Source organism: Pongo abelii, chromosome 22, assembly GCF_028885655.2.
Source record: "Pongo abelii isolate AG06213 chromosome 22, NHGRI_mPonAbe1-v2.0_pri, whole genome shotgun sequence".
In the NCBI taxonomy this organism is placed as follows: domain Eukaryota; kingdom Metazoa; phylum Chordata; class Mammalia; order Primates; family Hominidae; genus Pongo; species Pongo abelii.
This window is the reverse complement of record NC_072007.2, coordinates 53,417,209-53,440,946: the sequence shown is the minus strand read 5'-3', so window position 1 is coordinate 53,440,946 and position 23,738 is coordinate 53,417,209. Positions and strand designations below refer to the sequence as shown.

Genomic DNA, 23,738 nt, shown 5'->3' with positions numbered 1-23,738 from the left:
GGCAGGGCCTCTCTCACTCTTGGCCTCCCACCATCCAGAGGCTCATCCACTAACAACCCATCACAGTTTTGTATGAATGTGGGGCTTGGGGACAGTAGCACCCTAGAGAAACAGTTCTAAAGAGGCAGGCAGGATGCAGTCCATAATGAAGTACTGATATGAAAACTTAGGTTGAACCTGGTTTATTCCTAAGTCTCCTGCTCCCATTGCCCATTAAAAGAATTCATATTTTAAGTCGGGCGCAGTGACTCACACCCATGATCCCAGCACTTTGAGAAGCTGAGGTGGGAGGATCACTTGAGGCCAGGAGTTCGAGACCAGCCTGGGCAACAAAGCAAGACCCTGTCTCAATTGGGAAAAAAGAAAAAGAGAGATCTCCTATTTTCAGCAAGATTTCACCATGTATTGGTGCCAGGGTTTCCAAGCGCTCTACCGTGCTGACAGCATGATTTCAGGAAGCAGGGCACCTTACCAGTTGTTGACTTGGAGTAGTGTCAAATTTGTCTGAGCAGCAATCTGTTTTTTCTCATCCTCTGTTGGGTAGGGATGCTGAAAATAAAAAGGAGGGTTACCATGGCCTTCGAGTTTACAAAGGAAATCAAGACGATTTAGGCAAAATGTGAGCATTACATAATCATCAGAAAATAATGGTAACATTAACAGTGCTTCTAGCCAAAACCTAACTGTAGTCTCACAGAACAAAGTGTTTCTCCTAGCCCCAGGAATGTCCTAGTGCCGCAGTGGCTGGTTAGCGCATAGGCCAAGGCGGACCACCCCCCACGGCTAACGGTTCAGCGGTGACGATAACAGCAGCGACATCACGAGGAGCAGCTATGCAGTCCAGCGGTGAGTCTACGCCAGGCTTGATACAATCTATAGATTCTGTATCAACTTTATTGAACTTTAACTTATGAACAATAAACTACATCCATGTAAAGAGGATGGATGGATGCGTTCTGGCCCGGGAGCCTCTGCCACAAGCAACACACAGCACATTTCAATTACCTTGGTCCATTCTATAATAATTCACTGATTCCTCAGAAGCAGCTGCTGAGACGGTCACTGTCACTGTCTTTATTTTACAGAAGAGGAGACTGAGGCATGAAGTGTTTACAAACTGCCCCCATCCCATAGCTGGTGAAACAGGTGGAGTAGGAAATGGCCAGGCAGGCCGGGGAACGAGTTTCCATCATGGGTACCACAAGAATCAACTGACACTGGGATGAGCTGATGCCATCGATGGCTTTCCTGGGATGAGATCTCTGCTGGATTCACCTGTGCTGTCAGTAAGGAACTGAACCCAGGGCTGGTGACAGGAGTGCCCGCTATGCTATTCTTCTTTTATGTATGATTGAAACATTTCACATACAAAAAATCCAACCAGAGGGCCAGGTGCAGTGCCTCACGCCTGTAATCTCAGCACTTTGGGAGGCCGAGGCAGGTGGATCACTTGAGGTCAGGAGTTCGAGACCAGCCTGGCCATCTGGGGAAAAAAAAAAATCCGGCCAGGTGCAGTGGCTCACGCCTGTAATCCCAGTACTTTGGGAGGCCAAGGTGGCCAGATCACAAGGTCAGGAGATCAAGACCATCCTGGCTAACACGGTGAAACCTTCTCTACTAAAAATACAAAAAATTAGCCGGGCATGGTGACACGCACCTGTAGTCCCAGCTATTCAGGAGGCTGAGGCAGAAGAATTGCTTGAACCCAGGAAGCGGAGGTTGCAGTGAGCCGAGATCGCGCCACTGCACTCCAGCCTGGGAGTGCAGGGAAAAAAAAAAAAAAAAAAAAAAAAAAAATCCAACCAGAACTAAATAGCAAAACTCACAGAAGTACCAACCGAAAATGATTTCTAGCTATGGTAAATAATTTCTCCAAGATTGATGACTGTCTATATGTGGAAACCAACACGACATTTACTCTAAAACCTGAATGCATTAAAGTCCCTGATTTGGGATCAACAAGGACCCAAGAGAATGAACGGCACCAGCGAAGTCAGCAGTGGAGTTTACTTTGGCTTTGATGTGAAAGGAACACTGAGTGTGGCGTGGAAACACCCCTGCCCATCACACGGGGACGGAGCAGCCTCGGATGTACCTCAGCAGTGATGGGTTTGTTTCCTCAAACTAACTGGCAGTGTGACTCAACTTGACTCCATCAGTGAGTGTGTGGCTCTGAGCTCAAGGTCATGGAAACAGAAATACTGTTCTCCCTCTTTAAAAAGCTCATAAAATAGAAACAGGGCAGGAAACACGAGCACACGAGCAGAAAACACCAAACGGCCAGAGATGCTGCCCCAGAGTATGCGGGAAACTACAGGGGGTCGGCGCTGCCAAGAAACGAGGGTGAGGAGGGACTGAGGACGCCCCACAGGAAAAAAAGCGGCATCTTCACTGGACATGATGAGCAGGGTTTGTTGTTTGAGAAATTATTAAAACATTAAAGGAAACCTGAAAGGAGAGTACTCACCCAATCCCACCACTTGGTGTTGTTCTATCATTATGTTATACATATACTGATTGGCTGTAATAATCGCAATGTGTGTAAATATACCGACATGCTGCCTTTTGACTTCCTATCCTTCACTAAACCTCCCGACCGCTTACAGCCCTCATTCCTCACGTTAACTATCCGTATGATACTCCATCAAACCTGTACGTCCCCATCTACATGCCGACCTGCTTTCCATGATTATACTGAACAACACTAACATTCTTACACACAAATCTTTCTGTTTTCTTGTGACTGATCTCTTTGGACCAATTTCTCGCAGCAGCCCCGCTGCTCACAGGTAGCACGTCTTTCTCCTGACATGTGCGGCTTGCTACCTTTTACACCCATGGAAGCGGCTCGGTAGAGACCAAGAGGCCAAGGCAGGCAAGCAGAAGAGGCGCAGCCCAGGCTCCTGCCCAGAGAGGGCCCTTCTCCTCCCAGGACCACTCAGCAACACTACCCACCAGTTTCAAGCCCTGGGGCCAGTCACTCCCGTGGACCCTAACCTCAACCGAGGAGCCCGAGGCAGCCAGAGGAAAGTGGGCCACGAAACGGCGAGATGGCCACGGGCTCAGGGGCCCACAGTCAGGGGAGGGCAAGGACAGAGTGCTGAGGACAAACAGGCCTCAGCCCCAGTGGAGGCACCCTGGAGAGGAGACAGCGGGAGGGCAGGGCAGATGCGGCGCAGAAAGCCGAGGAGGAGGAGGCTGGGAAACAGGCGGATATGGCCACAGCCCCACAACAATCAGTGGCGACAGCGGAGCAGAAGGGCAAACTTAGGGCCAAGCCAAACTGGCGTCTGCCTTCCCGCCTCGGCCTCCCTGTGCTTGTCCCAGGAGAGCCCTGCCTGCTCTCTCCTGCCCTGGATTAGCAGGCTGGCAGCAAGGGTGCCACACAGCGTGCAGAGCAGGTCTCCCCCATCAACTCAGCAAGCAGGCCCACCACTGCGCTTCCTAAGATGTCCTGGGGACAGGGAGAAGACGCGGTCATGGCCCGGGGGAGGAAGCCGGGTGCACATGCGCTGGGCAAACCGGCGTTCCCTGTGGGACAGACTCGCTTCCAGCGAAAGGCGCCCACCCAGTGGCCCGCCTGTGGGTGCACCCAGCCCTGCGATGTCTCTAACCCATCTCAGCTTCCTTGTCAATCCAACACACAGCAACACAGCAACTTCCCCAGCTGCTGCCCAAGAACAACCATTCTCTGCCCACTTTTCTGGCTCACCTGACCCCATCACCCTTCGTGGTGGGCTGTCTCGGACACACCGTGTACAGCTCACATGCGCCCGGGTGCTCCTTCACGGAGGCCCTCATTGCCCTTCAAGTTCCCTGCAGCAGTGCCCCACGCTCCCCACATTATGGACATGCCACGAAGTCCTGAAAGTCAGGCCTTTGATTTTCTGAGCCCAGAGAAGTAACCCTTTTCCATGACACATAAGCCAGAGAGCAAGCGTCGCAGAGGGCTGCAAGGCAAGGGCCGGCCCAGCCGTCCTTACCCCGATGTGCTGGAAGAGCCAGGACCGCATCACGTTCGTGGCATGCTTTGGCAGGACGCCCCTCTTGTTCTTAGATGAACCATCATCTTGATGCAAGATGCTGAGATCTTGGTTTAACTGTAACTGAAGCTTTTAAAGTTGAAAAATAACATTAGAAAGCATAGGAAATTCTCACATATCCAAGTACTTACAACTGCAGGTGGAGAAAACAGCCAAGGATCGGACAGGGAAATGACTTGTAGTCGAGGCCCATGCACGGGAACCCTGTGTGGACTGATGTTTCAGGACATGGCTCCCTCCACATTACCGGGCTTTTCTTTTTTTTGAGACAGGATCTTGTTCTGTCACTCAGGATGGAGTGCAGTGGTGCCGTCACGGCTCACTGCAGCCTTGAACTCCTGGGCTCAAGTGATTCTTCCAGCTCAGCCTCCTGGGTAGCTGGGACCACAGCCACGCATCACCACACCCAGCTAATTTCTTCTACTTTTTGTAGAGGCAGGGTCTCGCCCTGTTGCCCAGGCTGGCACATGATAAGTCTTTGCACTAGTGACTTGGCTCTGCAGAGGCCTCTCAGGCAGGGAGGCTCAGAGCCCATCCTCTGCAGGCAGGAATGCTATGGTCCTCTGACTTACCACCTGTTCCCACCTGTGCTTCCTGCAGCGAGGTCAGTGAGAACATGTGACCTCCCAGCCGAAAAGGGATGTCAAGAACCAATGAGAATGAACAGGGACACCAGAAAATCCAACTCTCAAGAGCAGGACATGCCAGGGGAGCAGAGGGGAAAGAAACAGAAACAGACACAGAAAGAGAGGCTACAGAACGGGAGGGCACAGGCTGACTCCTTGTTCCCGACGCCTCCACAGGCACTAGAGATACGGACCTTCCCTTCTGTCACCCAGGAAAGGGTAGGCTACTCTGCCAACCTGATTTTAAAAGAAAAAGATGTGAATGGCATTTCTTTGTTAAATTCCTTCTCACAAAACACGAGAGAAGATCTGCTCGTTACAAGGCCGTGCTCCAGGCCCTGGCACGGCCTCCCTCACACAGCATCTCCCTCCCCAGGTGCCCTACTGAGACGATGCTGCCACTGCGCACTGCACAGACCAGGGAAGGAAGGAAGGAAGCAAAATCGCTCCGTAGGGTCCGCAGCATGGATAGGTCAGCCTGTTCTAAGAGCTCACATATAAACCTAACTTTAGTCCAGGCACAGTGGCTCACACCTGTAATCCCAGCACTTTGGGAGGCCAAGGCAGGAGGACTATTTGAGCCCAGGAGTTCAAGAGCAGCATGGGCAACACAGTGAGACCCCGTCTTTACAAAAACATTTAAAAATTAACTGGGCAAGGTGGCACATGCCTGTAGTCCCACTGCTCAGAAGGCGGAGGTGGGAGGATTGCTTGAGCCTGGGAGGTCAATGCTTCAGTGAGCTGTGTTTGTGCCACTATACTCCAGCCTGGGTAACAGAGCGAGACCCTGTCTCTTAAAAAAAAAAAAAAAAAAATCAGAGCACCTGCAAAAAAGGAGAAGCTTCTAAAAGATGAGAAAAACACAAAAGATTGGAAAAAAGAACACCAACCTTCTTGAGAGCCGGGTGCGGTAGCTCACGCCTGTAATCCCAGCACTTTGGGAGGCTGAGGCAGGCGGACTGCTTGAGCCCAGGATTTTGAGACCAGACTGGCCAACGTGGTGAAACCCATTTCTACTAAAAACACAAAAATTAGCCAGGCATAGTGGCACACACCTGTAATCCCAGCTACTTGGGAGGCTGAGGCAGGAGAATCACTTGAACTTGGGAGGTGGAGGTTGCAGTGAGCTGAGATCATACCACTATACTCCAGCCTGGGCAACCGAGCGAGACTTTGTCTCAGAAAAACAAAACACAAAAGTAATGCTTTCTCGACGTTGGGTAGAAAGGATTTTCAACCCGGAATTCTACAAGTAAACAGACTGCATATCAAATATGAGATCAAAATAAACTCATTTTTAGGTTTGCAAAGTCTCAAAAAAATGTGGTTTTTTTTTGGTTTATTTTATTTTGAGATGGAGTTTCGCTCTTGTTGCCCAGGCTGGAGTGCTGTGGCACGATCTTGGCTCACTGCAACCTCCGCCTCCCAGGTCAAGCGATTCTCCTGCCTCGGCCTCCCGAGCAGCTGGGATTACAGACATGCACCCGACGTCCAGCTAATTTTTGCATTTTTAGTAGAGACGGGGTTTCACTATGTTGGACAGGCTGGTCTCAAACTCCTAACGTCAAGAGATCCACCCATCTCGGCCTCCCAAAGTGCTGGGATTACAGGCGAGAGCCACTGCACCTGGCCAGAATCAATGTTTTTTTTTTTTTTTTTTTTTTTTGAGATGGAGTCTCACTCTGTCGCCCAGGCTGGAGTGCAGTGGCACGATCTCGGCTCACTGCAACCTCTGCTTCCCGGGTTCGAGAGATTCTCCAGCCTCAGCCTCCCGAGTAGCTGGGATTACAGGCATGCACCACTGCACTCAGCTAATTTTTGTATTTTTAGGGACAGGGTTTCACCATATTGGCCAGGCTAGTCTTGAACTCCTGACCTCGTGATCTGCCCGCCTTGGCCTCCCAAAGTACTGGGATTACAGACGTCACCGTGCCCGGCCCAGAATCAATGTTCTTAAAGTAAGAACTGATAACACACACCAAAGACAGGCAAGGCTCGGTAGCCGCAGAGATAGCGCCACTGCACTCCAGCCTGGGCGACAGAGAGGCCTGAAAGCCCTGGCCCGACAACATTGTCATGATGGGGGTGTGGGCCAGGCTCACTGGTCTGAAAAGCTTGCCTGGCAGTTCTGCTGTGCCCTTTGTGGGGACCCTGGGGAGTGTGTGCCTACAAGACCTCTGCCCCTGGTGGACGCGCACATGATCCAGTGTTAGCACTGGATAACTGTGTGTGTGTGTGTTGGGTGGGGGGGCGGTGGTTATGAGTGACTTTTTTCCTGTTCTTTCAGAATTTTCTGAACTTTACAAATTCTCTACAATGCGAGAGATAAGAGTACAAAGAAACAAAACACTGACATTCAGAGAAACCAGAAATTGCTACACAAGACAAAGCTCTTCAGGCAGAGGGAAGGGCTCATGCTTGTTCTACCTGTGCCCCTATGTAGGCAGCACTCGCCCCCAAAGCCTTCCATAAAATGGCGCACGCACCTGGGAGTTCTGGATCCTAATTGTCCCAGGCGACAATGTCTGTGTGACCACTTGGCCTTGGGGAGTGACGACCGTGACAGGCTGATACACTGTGCCACCTCGAAAGGGAGAATAAAAATATGAGGCTGCTTTTAAGTCTCAATGATTTAAACCATTCTTCTTCTTCTTTTTTTTTTTTTTTTTTTTTTTTTGTAGAGACAGGGACATTGCTTTGTTGCCCAGGCTGGTCTCTAACTCCTGGCTTCAACTGATCCTCCCACTTTGGCCTCCCAAAGTGCTGGGATTACAGATGTGAGGCACTGCGACTAGCCCTCTTCTTGATATACTTACAAAAGGAATAAAATCCCTAGTTTGATGAGATTTTCGATCATTTCAAAAGATCAACAATCCTTTGCCAGTTGACTTGTCACTATAAAGTATCAAAACAAACTCCCTGGGTGGGCTACTCGGGCACCTGCAGCAGTTGGTGGGCAGGTGGGCAGGCATTATGTGCCTGGCAGCCCACACAGCCCGGCTCAGACACCACTAACTGACCTGGGGTGTGAGGGCTCCCTTCCTTTTGCTAGCCTCTGCTTTCTACTTTTTCCTAAAATTAGCACGTTAAGGATTTGGCCAAGGGTACCAAATAATAACTATTTTATTCTAGTTACATTTTTGGATCAACGGTGGTTTTTTTTCCCCACTGAGGTTTCCCTTTGTGCTATTATGTGAGGTCTTTGGTGTAAATTTCTACCCCTCCCTCGTCGCTGTGTCCCATTTCCATGATGCTTTGTGTTTTCAATGTTCTCTACGCACCAGGGAACTCTGGAATCTGTCCTTTCCTATAATGGTTTTTGTTCTACAAGTAATACCAATGCTAAGACTGCATTTTTATTTGTCATCAATTAATTATAAAACTTAAGATTTTCATGGTGCTATTAAAAGTACAATAAAAAACTATGTTATCTGAAAATGACAACTGGTTTTTGGTGTATATTTTCAACTCCTACATAAAACCTTTTTTCTTTCCAATATATTTTTGGTAGAGAAACAAAGAAACACAATCTGCATAAAATATCTGTTATTGAGTATTAACAAGAAGGAGGTATTCAGAGACCTCTAGCTTCTAACATTGCTATATTAGAAAATGGCATTAACTTGAAATTATATTTATACTGTCATTCTAACACACAGGACCATTTTCTGCAAAAACTCATGGAGAGTGTGTCCATTTTTCTGTCATCGTACCTGCCACTGTCGCCATGGCTACGTTTCCCTGCTGTAGTGCAGACGCCGGCACCACAATTCCTTGAGGGCTGATGGTGCCTGTAATGGCACTTTGAATCTGCTGCAAGTCAGAACACACATGTTGAAGGAATTACTAGAAAATGGAAAACCCATGTTTAAAACTTTAAAATAAGTAGCATAATGACACCATTAAAAAAGGAAAGAGAAGCTTGAGGGAAAGAGCATCCTCAGATGACGTGGCTTCAGAATGCACGCAGCACACACGGAAAGCAAGAGATGTACAACTGTGTATTAAACACAACAAGCCAGCCTGCAACGTCAGCCTGCACTGTGGCTCCCAAAAGATTATCTTCATCTCACTGCCATATTCCACGTGCCTTACAGCCCAGGAGTATGACGAGGAAGACCCTGCTTTCTGATCACACATCTTTTTCATTAGACTTGACTTGGTGGACTCTTGAGTTTTCCATGAACCAAGCTCTCCGTGACCGATAAGAACATTCAAGAGATTATAGCACAGGCCTGGGAGGCACTGGAAGTGACCAGGGCTGAGGTATTCCAAGCTGTGCTGGGGAGTCAGCCCCTGGCACCCACCTTGGCTCTTGACCCCGGCACAGACTAAGTGTGATCTTGGCTTTCCCCGGTGTTCTGGCTTGTACAGTGCTTGGAACTGTGCCCGGCCTACAGCGAGCCCCATGCAAATGTTCGTCCATGCCCCACGAAGGACTCCACGCATCTGGGGTTAGATCCACATGGGCCACTTTATCCACTGACTGTGAGCCTGGGTGGGCAGCTGGCAAGGGAGAGGGGCCTCCAGTGCCGGGCCTGGCACACTCACGTGCCCTCACATGTGAGCAGTTAAATAGCATAAGGGGACACCACCCTAAGGCGGTGACTCTGTGGGCCACCATCAAGCGGATGTGTAAGCTTAGCGGCTACACTTAAAGCCTGCCACATTAATTAGGTTGTAATAAAAGTTAAGCTAGTCAAATCAGTCATCCCAGCTCCCACCTTAAGATCTTAGAAAAAGAGGAACATCATGAACCCAAAGCAGAAGAAAGGAAATAATAAAGATCAAGGTGAAATCAATGAAACTGAAAACAGAAAAACCAAAAAAAAAATCAATAAAACAAAATACTGTTCTTTGAAAATTACATAAACCTCTAGAAAGACTAAAAAAAAAAAAAAAAAGAGACACAAAAGATCAATATCAGAAATAAAACAGGAAGAGATCACTACAGACCCTGCTAACACCAAAAGGCTATGAAGAGAATACTAGACCAACTCAAAACTCCTAAATTTAACATCTTAGGTGAAATAGATCAATTCTATTTCTCAACCATTTAAGAACTAACACCAAGTCTACATAATCTCCAGAAAAAAATAAGCAGAGGGAATACTTCCCAATCTATTTTATGTAAGTTTGTGTATCTTGATACCAAAACCAAAGACAGTATGAAAAAGAAAACTATACACCAATATCCCTTACAAATATAGACAAAAATGCTGAACAAAATATTAGCCAATATAATTCAAGAATACATATGAAAAGAATTATGTGCCATGGCCAAGTGGAGTTTATTCCAGGAATAGAAGGCTTGTTCAATATTCAAAAAACCAATCCATGTAATGTCTATTATTAACAGGCTAAAGAAGAAAAATCACATAATCATATCAATCAATGCTGGAAAAGCATTTAACAAAATTGAACAAAATAAAATCTCTCAGAAAAAAAGCAATATAGGAGAACCTCCTTAACTTGATAAAGAGCATCTAGAAAGAAACCTGCAACCAACATCATCAACAGTGAGTGAGTGACTGAAAGGTATCCCCTAAGGCGGTGACAAGGCAAGGATGTCTGTTCTTGCCACTCTTATTCAAGATGGCACAGGCCAGGACAGGAAATGCTTGGGTATAATTCTAAAAACGCATGTACACAACTTATGTGTCAAAAACTACAAAGCACTGATGAAAGAAATCAGAGTTGTCAATCAATGGAGAGACATGCCATACCTGTGGATTGGAAGACTCAACACAGTAAAGATGTCAATTCTCCCTAGACTGATATACAGGTATAATGCAGTTCCTATCAAATGCTAAGTGAGATGTTTTTGTAGCTCTAGACAAGAGCAGTCTAAAATCTATGTGGACAGATGTTTTCGTAGCTCTAGACAAGGGCAGTCTAAAATCTATGTGGACAGATGTTTTCGTAGCTCTAGACAAGGGCAGTCTAAAATCTATGTGGACAGATGTTTTCGTAGCTCTAGACAAGGGCAGTCTAAAATCTATGTGGACAGATGTTTTCGTAGCTCTAGACAAGGGCAGTCTAAAATCTATGTGGACAGATGTTTTCGTAGCTCTAGACGAGGGCAGTCTAAAATCTATGTGGACAGATGTTTTCGTAGCTCTAGACGAGGGCAGTCTAAAATCTATGTGGACAGATGTTTTCGTAGCTCTAGACACGGGCAGTCTAAAATCTATGTGGACAGATGTTTTCGTAGCTCTAGACACGGGCAGTCTAAAATCTATGTGGACAGATGTTTTCGTAGCTCTAGACACGGGCAGTCTAAAATCTATGTGGACAGATGTTTTCGTAGCTCTAGACACGGGCAGTCTAAAATCTATGTGGACAGATGTTTTCGTAGCTCTAGACAAGGGCAGTCTAAAATCTATGTGGACAGATGTTTTCGTAGCTCTAGACAAGGGCAGTCTAAAATCTATGTGGACAGATGTTTTCGTAGCTCTAGACAAGGGCAGTCTAAAATCTATGTGGACAGATGTTTTCGTAGCTCTAGACAAGGGCAGTCTAAAATCTATGTGGACAGATGTTTTCGTAGCTCTAGACAAGGGCAGTCTAAAATCTATGTGGACAGATGTTTTCGTAGCTCTAGACAAGGGCAGTCTAAAATCTATGTGGACAGATGTTTTCGTAGCTCTAGACAAGGGCAGTCTAAAATCTATGTGGACAGATGTTTTCGTAGCTCTAGACAAGGGCAGTCTAAAATCTATGTGGACAGATGTTTTCGTAGCTCTAGACAAGGGCAGTCTAAAATCTATGTGGACAGATGTTTTCGTAGCTCTAGACAAGGGCAGTCTAAAATCTATGTGGACAGATGTTTTCGTAGCTCTAGACACGGGCAGTCTAAAATCTATGTGGACAGGCAAAGGAACCAGAGCAGCGAAAACAATTCTGAAAAGGAATCACAGGGTGGGAGGAAACAATGTGCTCAGTTTTGAAAGTTATTCTATAGAAAAATCAACTCAAAATGGATCACGGATTTAAATGCAAAATGTAAAACTATAAAACTTTTGAGGCCAGGCATGCTGGTTCACACTTGAGCCCAGGAGTTTGGGACCAGCCTGGGCAACATAGTGAGACCTTGTCTCTATTTAAAAACTTTTAGGAAAAAACTTAAGACAAAGTCTTTGGGATCTAGGGCTAGGCAAAGAGTTATTAGACTTGACACCAAAAGAATGATCCATAAAAGGAAAACCTAATAAATTTAACTTTATTAAAATTAAAAAGGTTGGCTCTGAAAAAGGCCTGTTAAGAGGATGAAAAAAATACTTAGCTACTATAGACTTGGAGAAAACACTTGCAAACCATATATCCAACAGAGAACTAGTATCTACAATAAGCAAAGAACTCTCAACACTCAGAAGTTAAAAAAAAATCCAATTAAAAAATGGGCAAAAGACGGCCAGGCGCGGTAGCTCATGCCTGTAATCCCAGCACTTTGGGAGGCTGAGGCAGGCGGATCACGAGGTCAGGAGATCGAGACCATCCTGGCTAACACGGTGAAACCCCATCTCTACTAAAAATACAAAAAATTAGCCGGGCGTGGTGGCGGGCACCTGTAGTCCCAGCTACTCGGGAGGGTGAGGCAGGAGAATGGCGTGAACTCAGGAGACGGAGTTTGCAGTGAGCCGAGATCGCGCCACCGCACTCGAGCCTGGTGACGGAGCGAGACTCCGTCTCAAAAAAAAAAAAAAAAAAAAAGGCAAAAGACATAAGCAGCAGACATTTTATCAAAGAAAATACACAGAGGGTATAATAATGTTCAACATTATTAACCATCAGGGAAATGAAAATTAAAACCACAAAGAAATATTAATATCACTACACATCATCAGAATGGCTAAAACACAATAGTGCTTCCTCATGGATGAACCTTACAGGCATTCTGCGCAATGAAACAAGCAAAGGACCCAGAAGGACAAACACTGTACGATTCCGTTTAACATGAGAGACGTGGAGTTATCGAATTCACAGAGACAGACAGTAGAATGGTGGGTTCCAGGGGCTAGGGGAGGGGGAATCCGGAATGAGTGTTTAATGGGGTCAGAGTTTGAGTTTGAGAAGATGAGAAAGTTCTGGAGATGGATGGTGTTGATGGTTGCCCAACAATGTGAATAAACTTAACACCATTGAACTGTACATTTTAAAATAGCTAAGATGGTAAATTTTATATTATATATATTTTACACAATTTTTCAAAAGAATAAGTAAAATATTTTAAGAAGAAGTAAAAGAAAGAAATGAATGGAATTGTGCCTTCCATAAACATGGGACCAGGGGCCCAGTATGCAGATTGAGGACTCACTTCATAATCTGAGGGAGTTCATTCCCAAACCAGGCTGGGGTCAGAGACCTAGAGGGTCCTTCTTGTAGAAAGTCATTAAGACGACCCAGTGAACTCTGAAAGAGCTGGTGGTCTCATGACTCAATGCAGATGTTCACAGTGGCAGAGAGGGAAAGCGAGACCCCCAAACGTAAGTACCTGGGACTGCACCGGTGAGTACGGGCTTCCAGGCTCTCCACTCAGCAGAGTTTCACTGTTCATTTTTGTTTTTAGACAAGCAATATATCGACTGCAGAAATCTTTGCAGAGTTCATTAACCTTTTCCAGCTCAAGAAGATGAATGCGCAAAACCTGGATTGCTTTTACCATCTAGAGCAGAGAAAATGAAGACTTTCAGAGAAAAAGGTAGCATTATTGTTAAGTTATCATGATCCTACATACCAGTTCTTAGTCATTAGATGGAACCATCTCTATTGCCAATAACCAAAGTGGAATAACATCAGAAATCCTCTAAACTGATGTGTTGTTCCAGTGCCACTGACCTGGGCTTTGGTATTTGGCTGCATCTGGTGTGCAGGGAAGACAAAGGCGCATGGTGGTGACCTCGGCACATCCCAGTGCTAGGTGTGTGGGCTGTGAGCCGAAGCCTAACCCTTCCACTGACTCGCTCTGTGGCAGGCAGGACAAGTGACTCACCCTCATCTACTCCTGTTTCTACATCCACACTCACCCTAGGCTAGTGCTACATTTTCATGAAGTTCCATTTTGGTGTCTTTGCCTAGTCCTAGATCCTCAAGATTTTCTCTTGCGATTTTTCTAAAAGTTACATCTTTTTTGTTTTGTTTTGTTTTGTTTTTTTGAGACAGGGTTTCACTCTTGTTGCCCAAGCTGGAGGCTGAACTGCAGTGGTGCGATCTCAGCTCACTACAACCTCTGCCTCCCGGGTTCAAGTGATTCTCCTGCCTCAGCCTCCTGAGTAGCTGGGATTACAGGCGTGCACCACCACGCCCAGCTAATTTTTGTATTTTTAGTAGAGATGGGGTTTCACCATGTTGGTCAGGCTGTTCACGAACTCCTGACCTCAGGTGATCCACCTGCCTCAGCCTCCCAAAGTGCTGGGATTACAGGTGTGAGCCACCACGCCTGGCCAAAGTTGTATAGTTTTATATTAAGTAACTACATTTTGGGGTAATTTGTCCCACAGCAATAGATAACTAATATCAATAACGCAGCCATTATCATAAGCACCAGCTGCCTATGAATCAGTAGCTCCGAAGCCCATCTCCTTCGCCTGTAAATCTGGTGGTAATAATTCGTAGGTATCTATGCAGTGAATAAATGAATCAATTAATAACAAAAACGATGGAGTGTCAAACTCAGCTAGGCCCTGTGCTAAACCCTCACCAGTCAGGGGAACCTTGGTCCCTGCCAGCCTGGTGGGGTGCAGAGGACACCTGTGCTCTACTCACTGGGCCAAGCCAGGTGTGGGCCAATGGGAAGATGGATGCGGACCACAGACTCAGGGGTGGAGAGAGCGTCGGATCCTCACCCAAAGAGCATGCACTGTTAGTCTCATCTCAGAGAGGAGGAGACAGATCCAAGTCAGATAACTCACCCACAAAATCTATTTGGTGGGAAGCATCAAGTATATAATGAGAATTTTCTTAAAAACTAAGACCTCAGCAATTTATTCAGGAAAAATGAGTTTTCCAAAAATCTTTTCTGTGAAGGCCCTAACCAGGGTTTTGATATGGGACCAAGATGGCTCGAAGGGAATCCAGTGAAGGTTCCCTGATGCCGGATCTTTGTGTACCCAGCTCGAGAAGTAAACACGTGGTTACACTCTGGCAGGAGAGCAGACCCAGAGAGTGTGGCCTGCCCAGACCAAGCTGACAGCGCTGTACAGGTGCCTCAGGTGCAGCTCGTTCAGAGCAATCCAGTGATGATGGAACCAAGACGTTCTCCATTGCCTCTGGAGAGCACAGAAAACGCTGGATTTTGGAGCCCTGGCCCTGGGAGGAGAGCATCACAAATCACTGTCAGCCTCAAGACAGAGCTGTCGCCGGGCGTGGTGGCTCACGCCTGTAATCCCAGCACTTTGGGAGGCTGAGGCAGGCAGATCATGAGGTCAGGAAATCGAGACTATCCTGGCTAACACGGTGAAACCCCGTCTCTACTAAAAATACAAAAAATATTAGCCGGGCGTGGTGGCGGGCGCCTGTAGTCCCAGCTACTCGGGAGGCTGAGGCAGGAGAACGGCTTGAACCTGGGAGGCGGAGCTTGCGGTGAGCTGAGATCACGCCACTGCATTCCAGCCTGGGCAACAGAGCAAGACTCCGTCTCAAAAAAAAAAAAAAAAAAAAAAAAAGCTGTCTTGGAGAATACAGCTCAAGTCTGTGTCCATGTCCATGTCCATGATAAACCAAGGACAGACGCAGGTCACAGACATGCCGCCCGAACACCCCAGTCCCACGGACCTTTACAAACACTGTGCAGAGAACTGAATGCCCGTGTCCATTTGGCATGGAGGCTCAAATTATTTTATTTTATTTTTTTATTTTTTGAGACAGAGTCTCGCTCTGTCATCCAGGCTGGAGTGCAGTGGCACAATCTCGGCTCACTGCAACCTCTGCCTCCTGGGTTCTAGTGATTCTCCTGCCTCAGCCTCCTAAGTAGCTGGGACTACAGGCATGTGCCAACATGCATGGCTAATTTTGTATTTTTAGTAGAGATGGGATTTTGCCATGTTGGCCAGGCTGGTCTCAAACTCCTGACCTTGTGATCCGCCCACCTCGGCCTCCCCAAATGCCGGGATTACAGGTGTGAGCCACCATGCCTGGCCTATTTTATTTGATTTTTAAAGGAAAGGGTAGGTTGGTCCTTGAGAGACTGAGGAGGGAAGACTGCTTGAGGCCAGGAGTTTGAGACCATCTGGGGGAACACAGTAAGATGTGTCTACAAAAATAAAATAAATTTAAAAATAAAAACTAAATAAATAAAAGATACCTAGAGAAGGCTGGAAGACTTGGGGATATCCACATTACACACACCATAAAAATTAATTCTTTTAGAGTTGTATGAGTCTCTCCCTTTAGCAGAACTACAAGTAGTCTAAAGTTCTACTTAGAAGCCTAAAATTTCATGAATAGATTTCACATTTTGAAAACTAAAAATAAAATTTATTTTACTTACTAAATTGTCAGTTTCTGGATCTTCACAAAAGAAAGGTTTCCCTTCCTTCTCTTGCTTTCTTACAAAATTTTCAATGTCTACATCAAAACTGGCAGAAGTTGTGCCTTCAGAGCCCTGTGTAGATTGTTCACATTTTTCAAACAACAAAGCTAATAATGGAAATAGTGGATGCCTGAGGAGAAAAGAAAAAAAAAAGAATCCATTTACATTCTACATCTCCATGAGAATGTCTTCGCATGTACGCCTGCACTACTTCACGTAACACCTCTGTTGGGTGAAAATTCACATACCACACAGTTCATCCATTTAAAGTATGCAATTCAACGGTTTTTACAGTTGCACAGCCATTGCCACCATCAACTTTGGAACATTTCCATGATCCCCGCAAAGAAACCCTGTATCCAGTAGCAGTCATTCTCCATTTTTTCCCAGACCCCAGCCTATTAGAACCTACTTGCTATCTCTATATATTTGCCTCTTCTAGACATTTTGTCTAAATGGGAATCGTCTAACATGTGACCGTGGTGTCTGGATTGTTTCCCTCAACATAATGTGTCCAAGGCTTACCAGTGTTTTAACAGGTATCAGCAGTACTTTATTCCTTTTTTTTTTGAGACAGAGTCTCACTCTGTCGCCCAGGCTGGAGTGCAGTGGCACGATTTCGGGTCACTGCAACCTCTGTCCCCCGGAGTTTAAGCGATTCTCCTACTCAGCCTCCCCAAGTAGCTGGGACTACAGGCACACACCATGATGCCCAGCTAATTTTTTTAAATTTTTTGAGATGGAGTTTCGCTCTTGTTGCCCAGGCTAGAGTGCAATGGCATGAACTCGGTTCACCACAACCTCCGCCTCTCGGGTTCAAGCGATACTCCTGCCTCAGCCTCCCAAGTAGCTGGGACTACAGGCATGCACCACCATGACTCGGCTAATTTTGTATTTTTAGTAGAGACGGGGTTTCTCCATGTTGGTCAGGCTGGTCTCAAACTCCTGACCTCAGATGATCCACCCGCCTCAGCCTCCCAAAGTGCTGGGATTACAGGCGTGAGCCACCACACCCGGCCTAGTTTTTGTTTTAGTAGAGAGAAGATTTCGCCATTTTGGCCAGGCTGGTCTCGAACTCCTGACCTAAAGTGATCTGCCCGACTTGGCCTCTCAAAGTCCTGGGATTAGAGGCATGAGCCACCGCGCCTGCCACTTCATTCCTTTTACTGCTAAATATTCTTGCATTGCATGGAGATGCCATAATGTGTCTGTTCATGGGCACTGTTTCCAGCTTTTGGCCATGATAGGCTGTGCTGCTATGAAGATTCACGTACACGTTTTTGTGTGGACTTTTGTCATTTGTCTTAGGTATACATATATGCATAGAATTGCTGAGTTATATATAATTCTATGCTGAACTTAAAAAAAATTTTTTTTTTTTTTTAAGATAGGGTCTCACTCTCTGTCACCCAGACTGGAGTACAGTGGCATGATCTCAGCTCACTGCAACCTCCGCCTACTGGGTTCAAGTGATTCTCCCACCTCAGCCTCCAGAGTAGCTGGGACTACAGGCATGCGCCACCACACCCGGCTAATATTTGTATTTTTTGGTAGAGACAGGGTTTCGCCATGTTGGCCAGTCTGGTCTTGAACTCCTGACCTCAGGTGATCCACCTGCCTTGGCCTTCCAAAGTTCTGGGATTACAGGTGTGAGCCACTGAACCCGGCCTGATTGACTTTTAAATACTAAACCAGTCTGACATTCCCAGGAAAAACTTGACTTGGTCGCTACGTATTATTCTTTTTACATATTGCTAGAATTGATTTGTTAATATTTTATTGATGATTTTTACATCTAAGTTCATGAAGGATATTGGCCTGTATTTTCCTTATTTGGTATTGTCTTTGGTCTTAGTGTCAGAGTGATGTAAATTATAAAGTGAGTTGGGAAGCCTTCCCTCCTCCTCTACTTCCTGAAAGAGACTATGCAGACTTGCTGCTCTTTTCTTCTTTATATGTTTGGTAGAATTCTCCATAAAATAATCTGTATCTGAATATTTCTTTTCGGAAGGTTACACAAAATTTATAGATTTATATTCTAAAATTTTATAGGTATTAGAAATAACATCTTTGTGTGTGTGTGTGTGTGTGTGTGTGTGTGTGTGTGAGAGAGAGACAGAGTTTCGCTCTTGTTGCCCAGGCCGGAGTGCAATAGCGCGATCTCAACTCAATGCAACCTCCGCCTCCCCGGTTCAAGTGATTCTCCTGCCTCAGCCTCCCAAGTAGCTGGGATTACAGACATGTGCCATCATGTCTGGCTAATTTTTGTATTTTTAGTAGAGATGGAGTTTCCCCATGTTGGCCAGGCTGGTCTCGGAACTCTTAACCTCAAGTGATCCGCCCACGTCAGCCTCCCAAAGTGCTGGGATTACAGGCGTGAGCCACCACACCTGGCCAGAAATAACATCTTAATCTGAGAAAATTTTCAGCTGAGCAGTTATCACATCATAATGGTACCTCACAACTCTGCCTCGCTACTAGTTCTAGTGTTCCTTTTAACAAACTTGTGGACGCTCCTCACTCCTCTGAGGCCCCCACAGCCGGCACCCCAGGCACTACCTATAAATGGCCTGCTTGTCCACATCCATCGGGGTCTGAGACTCCACAGGGGGAGGGCTCACTCCTTCTGCATCGGGTTCAGAGCAGTTTGGATCTTGTTCTGTCTTTAACTCTGTTACTACTTGCATCTGTAAAAGGAGGAAGATAATTCTTATTAGCAAACACAAACTACTACGAGGTAGTCCATGCTCCAACAGGAATGCAGTCGGAGTGGGGGATTGCCAGATAGCAGTATGACTGCAATCATATGTAAAGAATACTACCAACAAAACAGCTTTGAATTTAATGCACTTTAAAATAAAGGTAAAATTTCCAAACTGCTTAAGAACTGAGATAACCAATGTCTGTGAAATGCTCATGATTTTAAAATAACACTGGCGATGGCCTAATGAAGAGAACAGCACACATGCAATCTACTCCTTCATCTATTGGTATATCTCCTCACGCGTAGTAATATTATAGTCAGAGAAGCATAGACAAATAGTCCAAGGTCTTCTTACCATGTCACAGACACAACCTAACCCCATATGCTACATATTTGGGACAGGGCTGAACTTCTCCCATATCTACCCTCAAACCTCAGCAATACATAGCCATAAAAATGTCACTGCATTCAGAAAGGAAAAGGCCAGCTGTGTTTACTTAAAGCCTTAAAAGATACTATCATTTAAACTGCTTTAAACAAGCAATGCCTTTGTCATTTAGGTAAAAAATATTTAAACAGTTAAAAAAAATCAGTTTACAAAAACAAAATTTCGTGAAATTAAACTTCTAGTTATCTGTGAGCAGCAGATTAGACTGTCCTGACCTCAGCTTCCTCAGGACCAGGACGGGCCATTTCTCCCGCAGTGGATTTGGCCATGCTTCTGCCCCTTGAGGAAGCAGCTTGGGGCAGCGGGAGCAGGGAGACCTCATGGGAGTGGGGCCATCCCCACTGTCCAGACAGGCTGGGGGCCAGCCATGAACGCCCACCCCCACAGGACGCCTCTCACATCCTCCAGCCCTGTGCTCTCTTCCCTCCAACGTCTTGTTTTTGGAATAAGATGACTTCTATTCTGCTGCCTTTAAATGGTACCACATATTAGGAAAACTGTTTTTGTTTCTCTTAAAAAAAAAAAATAAAAGCAATAAAGCCTAAGTGCACACAGTATTTGTGTAAGGCGATCTGTCAGCATGTATAAAAAGCCTTAAAAAGGCCAGGCACAGTGGCTCAAGCCTGTGATCCCAGCACTTTGGGAGGCCAAGGTGGGCGGATCACCTGAGGTCAGGGGTTCAAGATCAGCCTGGCCAACATGGTGAAACCCTGTCTCTACAAAAAATACAAAAAAATTAGCTGGGCATGGTGGCACACACCTGTAATCCCAGGTACTCAGGAGGCTGAGACAGGAGAATTGCTTGAACCTGGGAGACGGAGGTTGCAGTGAGCTGAGATCACACCACTGCACTCCAGCCGGGGCAACAGAGCAAGACTCCATCTCAAAATAAATAAATACGTAAATAAATAAATAATAATAAACAAGAAGCCTTAAAAGATTCATTTCAGTATTTGAAAAAAAAAAAAATGATTGTGAAAAGAGAGAAACCTAAATGTTCAACCTTGGAAAAACGGCAAAATAATTATGATAGGCCTACGCTGCAGATATATTTCAATGTTTATTTAAAATAATGCTGATTAAACACTTCCCAGGCCCTGGGAAACACTCGGGTATGAAAAGGGCAGTGCTCCAGGTGTCATCTGCACCTGGCACAGCTGCCTGGGAGGAGGTGGCTGGTAGCAGCCAGGCTGTGTTGGAGGTGGTCACCGTGCCTTGGTGCACAGCAGGCAGCAGTGGGGTCGGAGCAAAGACCTGGCAGGCAGGAGGGAGAAGAGTGATGGGAGCAGTGAGGACCGGTGCTCCAGGGCAGGCAGAGAGGTGCCCAAGATATGCCAGGCAGAGATGCTGGGGGTGGCCTGGGGTCCAGAGGCGCCAGGCGATTCGGGCCACAGGGCAGCTCAGTTTTTGCATGAAACCCACAGGAATCCACAGGGAGCCACTGGAGAGCTCAGGCGGGACATTATTAGATTTGTATTTTAGAAAAAAAAAAAGTCAATTGGAAATACCAAAGGACTAAGGACTTCTAGGCTAAGGAAGCAGGCTGACTACATCACAGAATTTCCCTCCTTTAATTGCTATACAAAGCAAAAAAAAAAACACTACCACCACCACCACCACCAACAAAAATCTCTGCCACAGGAACTGAACAAGGACTGGTTGGTAAAACTAACCACCAGGGAAAGAGGGACCCAGCGCCTCAGCTCCTAACCCCTCCTCAGACCTCACCAGTATGGCTCCAGTGAGTTATCCGGAGCCTGATCCTTGCCACCGAAGTCCTCGAGGTGGGGAGGAGAGCCGAGGGGGGGCATTGCACTGCCCCTGCCTGCTGGGCAGGAAAGTAAAGGGCAGGGCCAAATCCCTTCACTGGCTCCAGAGTCAGTGGGATGATGAGCCAAATGCCAGTGGGTTCAGAACACAGTGTTTAACAAGATCGCAGGCCAAGAAAGACCGCAAGGGCCTCAGCCAAGCCTCGATCCACCTGCTCCTCAATTCATTCAGGTCACAGAACACAAAACACTCAGATACTCAAAAGCACAAAACACCACAGCTTCCAGGAGAACAAAGTCTCATCTATGGTGAGAGGGCAATGGAGAGCTGCCCGTGTATGGCACAACCATCCAAGCATGAGCAAGGTACAAAGATGAAGCACTGGGGCCCTGCAAATTCATTACTGGGACAGCCCCTCTCATGCCTACAACGGGGGAGACGAGGCTACAAGATTCCCATTCAAAAGCTGATCCAGTTAGACACTCAGAAGAGCCACCAGTCAACATGGGAATCTGTCATCATGAAAATCAACCGGGTTTTCTTTCAAAGTAACAGTGCTAATTAACACTGACATTAAAAAGGTAAATTCCCAAGAAACTGGCATATGACTTAGGGAAGTCAAGATTCCTGGCAATCTTGGTATCAGTTAAGGAAATAGTATTATTCTATGACTTTTTTTTCTGAACACGAATGTACAATAAATGCATAATACACTAACATTTAGCATGCAACCTCATGGCAATTGAATTGCAAGTATACAAAGCAATGTCCATGCTTGAGTACCAGGTTGATTTGTAATTAGAATGCAGAATCAAGTTCAAGCTCACCTGTTGCCCATCTTGATAGCTGTCTATACTTAATGTCTGTGTAGCCATCATGGTTCACCAGAGTTTTATAAGACATCAAATCATCTTGAGTGAAAAGCAAATGGTGTCTGGAGAAGAAAACCAGAAAAGCATCAGTTAATAGTCGTAGAGCATTTTTTGTCTCCCTCATTCCATAACATCCTTTTTTTTTTTTTTTTTTTGAGACCGAGTTTCACTCTTATTGCCCAGGCTGGAGTGCAATGGCGCAATCTCGGCTCACATCAACCTCCGCCTCCCAGGTTCAAGCGATTCTCCTGCCTCAGCCTCCCTAGTAGCTGGGATTACAGTCATGTGCCACCATGCCCGGATAATTTTGTATTTTTAGTGGAGACGGGGTTTCTCCATGTTGGTCAGGCTGGTCTCGAACTCCCGACCTCAGGAGATCCGCCCACCTCGGCCTCCCAAAGTGCTGGGATTACAGGCATGAGCCACCGTGCCCGGCCCATAACATCTAATTTTTTAAAATACATATTTTCACATGTAGAGAACAAAAAAATTATCCTTAACAGTATGTTATGACCCAAATCCTACTTAGCAACTCTTCACTTACATAGCAATCACTTATTTTCCTGTGCTAGGCCCTGACTTGCTATTACATTTTCAGTCACTGTCATTCATTGCCCAGCTAATATCAAGTCAATGCCTGCCCATGCCAGGCAGCATGCTGGGCCTGGGGTGCGGCAATGAGCAGGACAGGCAGGGCCTCTGCCTTCCTGACACAAACCAGGCAAGGGGGAGACACAATACACAGGGTCAAGAATGGGCACAGGGTGAAGTGAGAGGGGGCCTGGGCTGCTTTCCTGGGCTGTGTGGTCGGAGCAGGCCTCGCTGGGAAGATGCTGTTACGCCGAGACTGGAGAGACACGCTGAGATCAGGGAGTTTGGTGTTTCAAAGAGAGGGAACGGCTAACACAGAGGCCTGAGACAGGGGTGGAAAAGAGGCGCTCAGGGAGACTGAGATGGGCATGCTCATAAACACACGCACATAAGTGGTGGCGCACTTGCTTCATGACAACAGAAAGCCACAAAATGCCACTTCTGCGCTGGAAGGATGGAGCAGGAACGTGACCAGCACCTGCAGCGTGGGTATGGAAAAGCACTGCGGAGTAGGGGAGAGCAGCTGGGCTGGACCACGGCCGGCACGGCCTCGCCACTGCTGGTGCAGGTCACAGACATTTAGAGTCTGGGCTGCCCTGAGAAGGTCATGTGGAGGTCAAGGGCGGTTGTGCCACTTGTTCTGCGCTAGCAAGAACAGCAAAGTTCCCCAAGGAAAGCAGCACTTTAGGAGACAGTGTTCAATGGGAAGAAATCCTGTCCAAGCCTTGCAGGATGTGGAAGGACTACCATCCTGTCCCGAGCGAGACAGTTCAAAGGAACAAGGAGCCGGGCAGTGGCTCACGCCTGTAATCCCAACACTTTGGGAGGCCGAGGCGGGTGGATCACAAGGTCAGGAGTTTGAGACCAGCCTGGCCAACACAGTGAAACCCTGTCTCTACTAAAAATACAAAAATTAGCCGGGCATGGTGGCATGCGCCTATAGTCCCAGCTACTCGGGAGGCTGAGGCAGTAGAATCGCTTGAACCCAGGAGGCAGAGGTTGCAGTGAGCCAAGATCGTGCCACTGCACTCCAGCCTGGGTGACAGAGTGAGCCTCCATCTCCAAAAACAAACAAATGAAAGAAAAAGGAACAAGGACTCCAGTGCGAACAGCAGCAGCCGTGGCAGCAGCCAGGTCGCCTCCTGAGCACATTG

At 46.6% G+C, this 23,738-nt stretch overlaps 1 protein-coding gene across 4 annotated transcripts in view; it reads right to left on the bottom strand.

Annotated features, from left to right (window-relative positions):
• The window catches only part of PKNOX1 (PBX/knotted 1 homeobox 1), a 69,214-nt gene that overhangs the window by 10,909 nt on the left and 34,567 nt on the right, over window positions 1-23,738 (bottom strand). For 3 of the 4 annotated variants that reach the window (XM_024239296.3, XM_054542596.2, XM_002830740.6), the window contains exons 2-9: window positions 21,949-22,055; window positions 18,759-18,886; window positions 16,158-16,329; window positions 13,164-13,334; window positions 8,383-8,482; window positions 7,156-7,253; window positions 3,984-4,112; window positions 473-549 (exon numbers count right to left, since the gene is read on the bottom strand). In XM_024239296.3, coding sequence (XP_024095064.2) covers window positions 473-549; window positions 3,984-4,112; window positions 7,156-7,253; window positions 8,383-8,482; window positions 13,164-13,334; window positions 16,158-16,329; window positions 18,759-18,886; window positions 21,949-21,999 — 926 coding nt within the window. In that variant the 5' untranslated portion in view covers window positions 22,000-22,055. The remainder of the gene's footprint in view (window positions 1-472; window positions 550-3,983; window positions 4,113-7,155; window positions 7,254-8,382; window positions 8,483-13,163; window positions 13,335-16,157; window positions 16,330-18,758; window positions 18,887-21,948; window positions 22,056-23,738) is intronic. The other variant, XM_024239297.3, reaches the window with a different exon arrangement.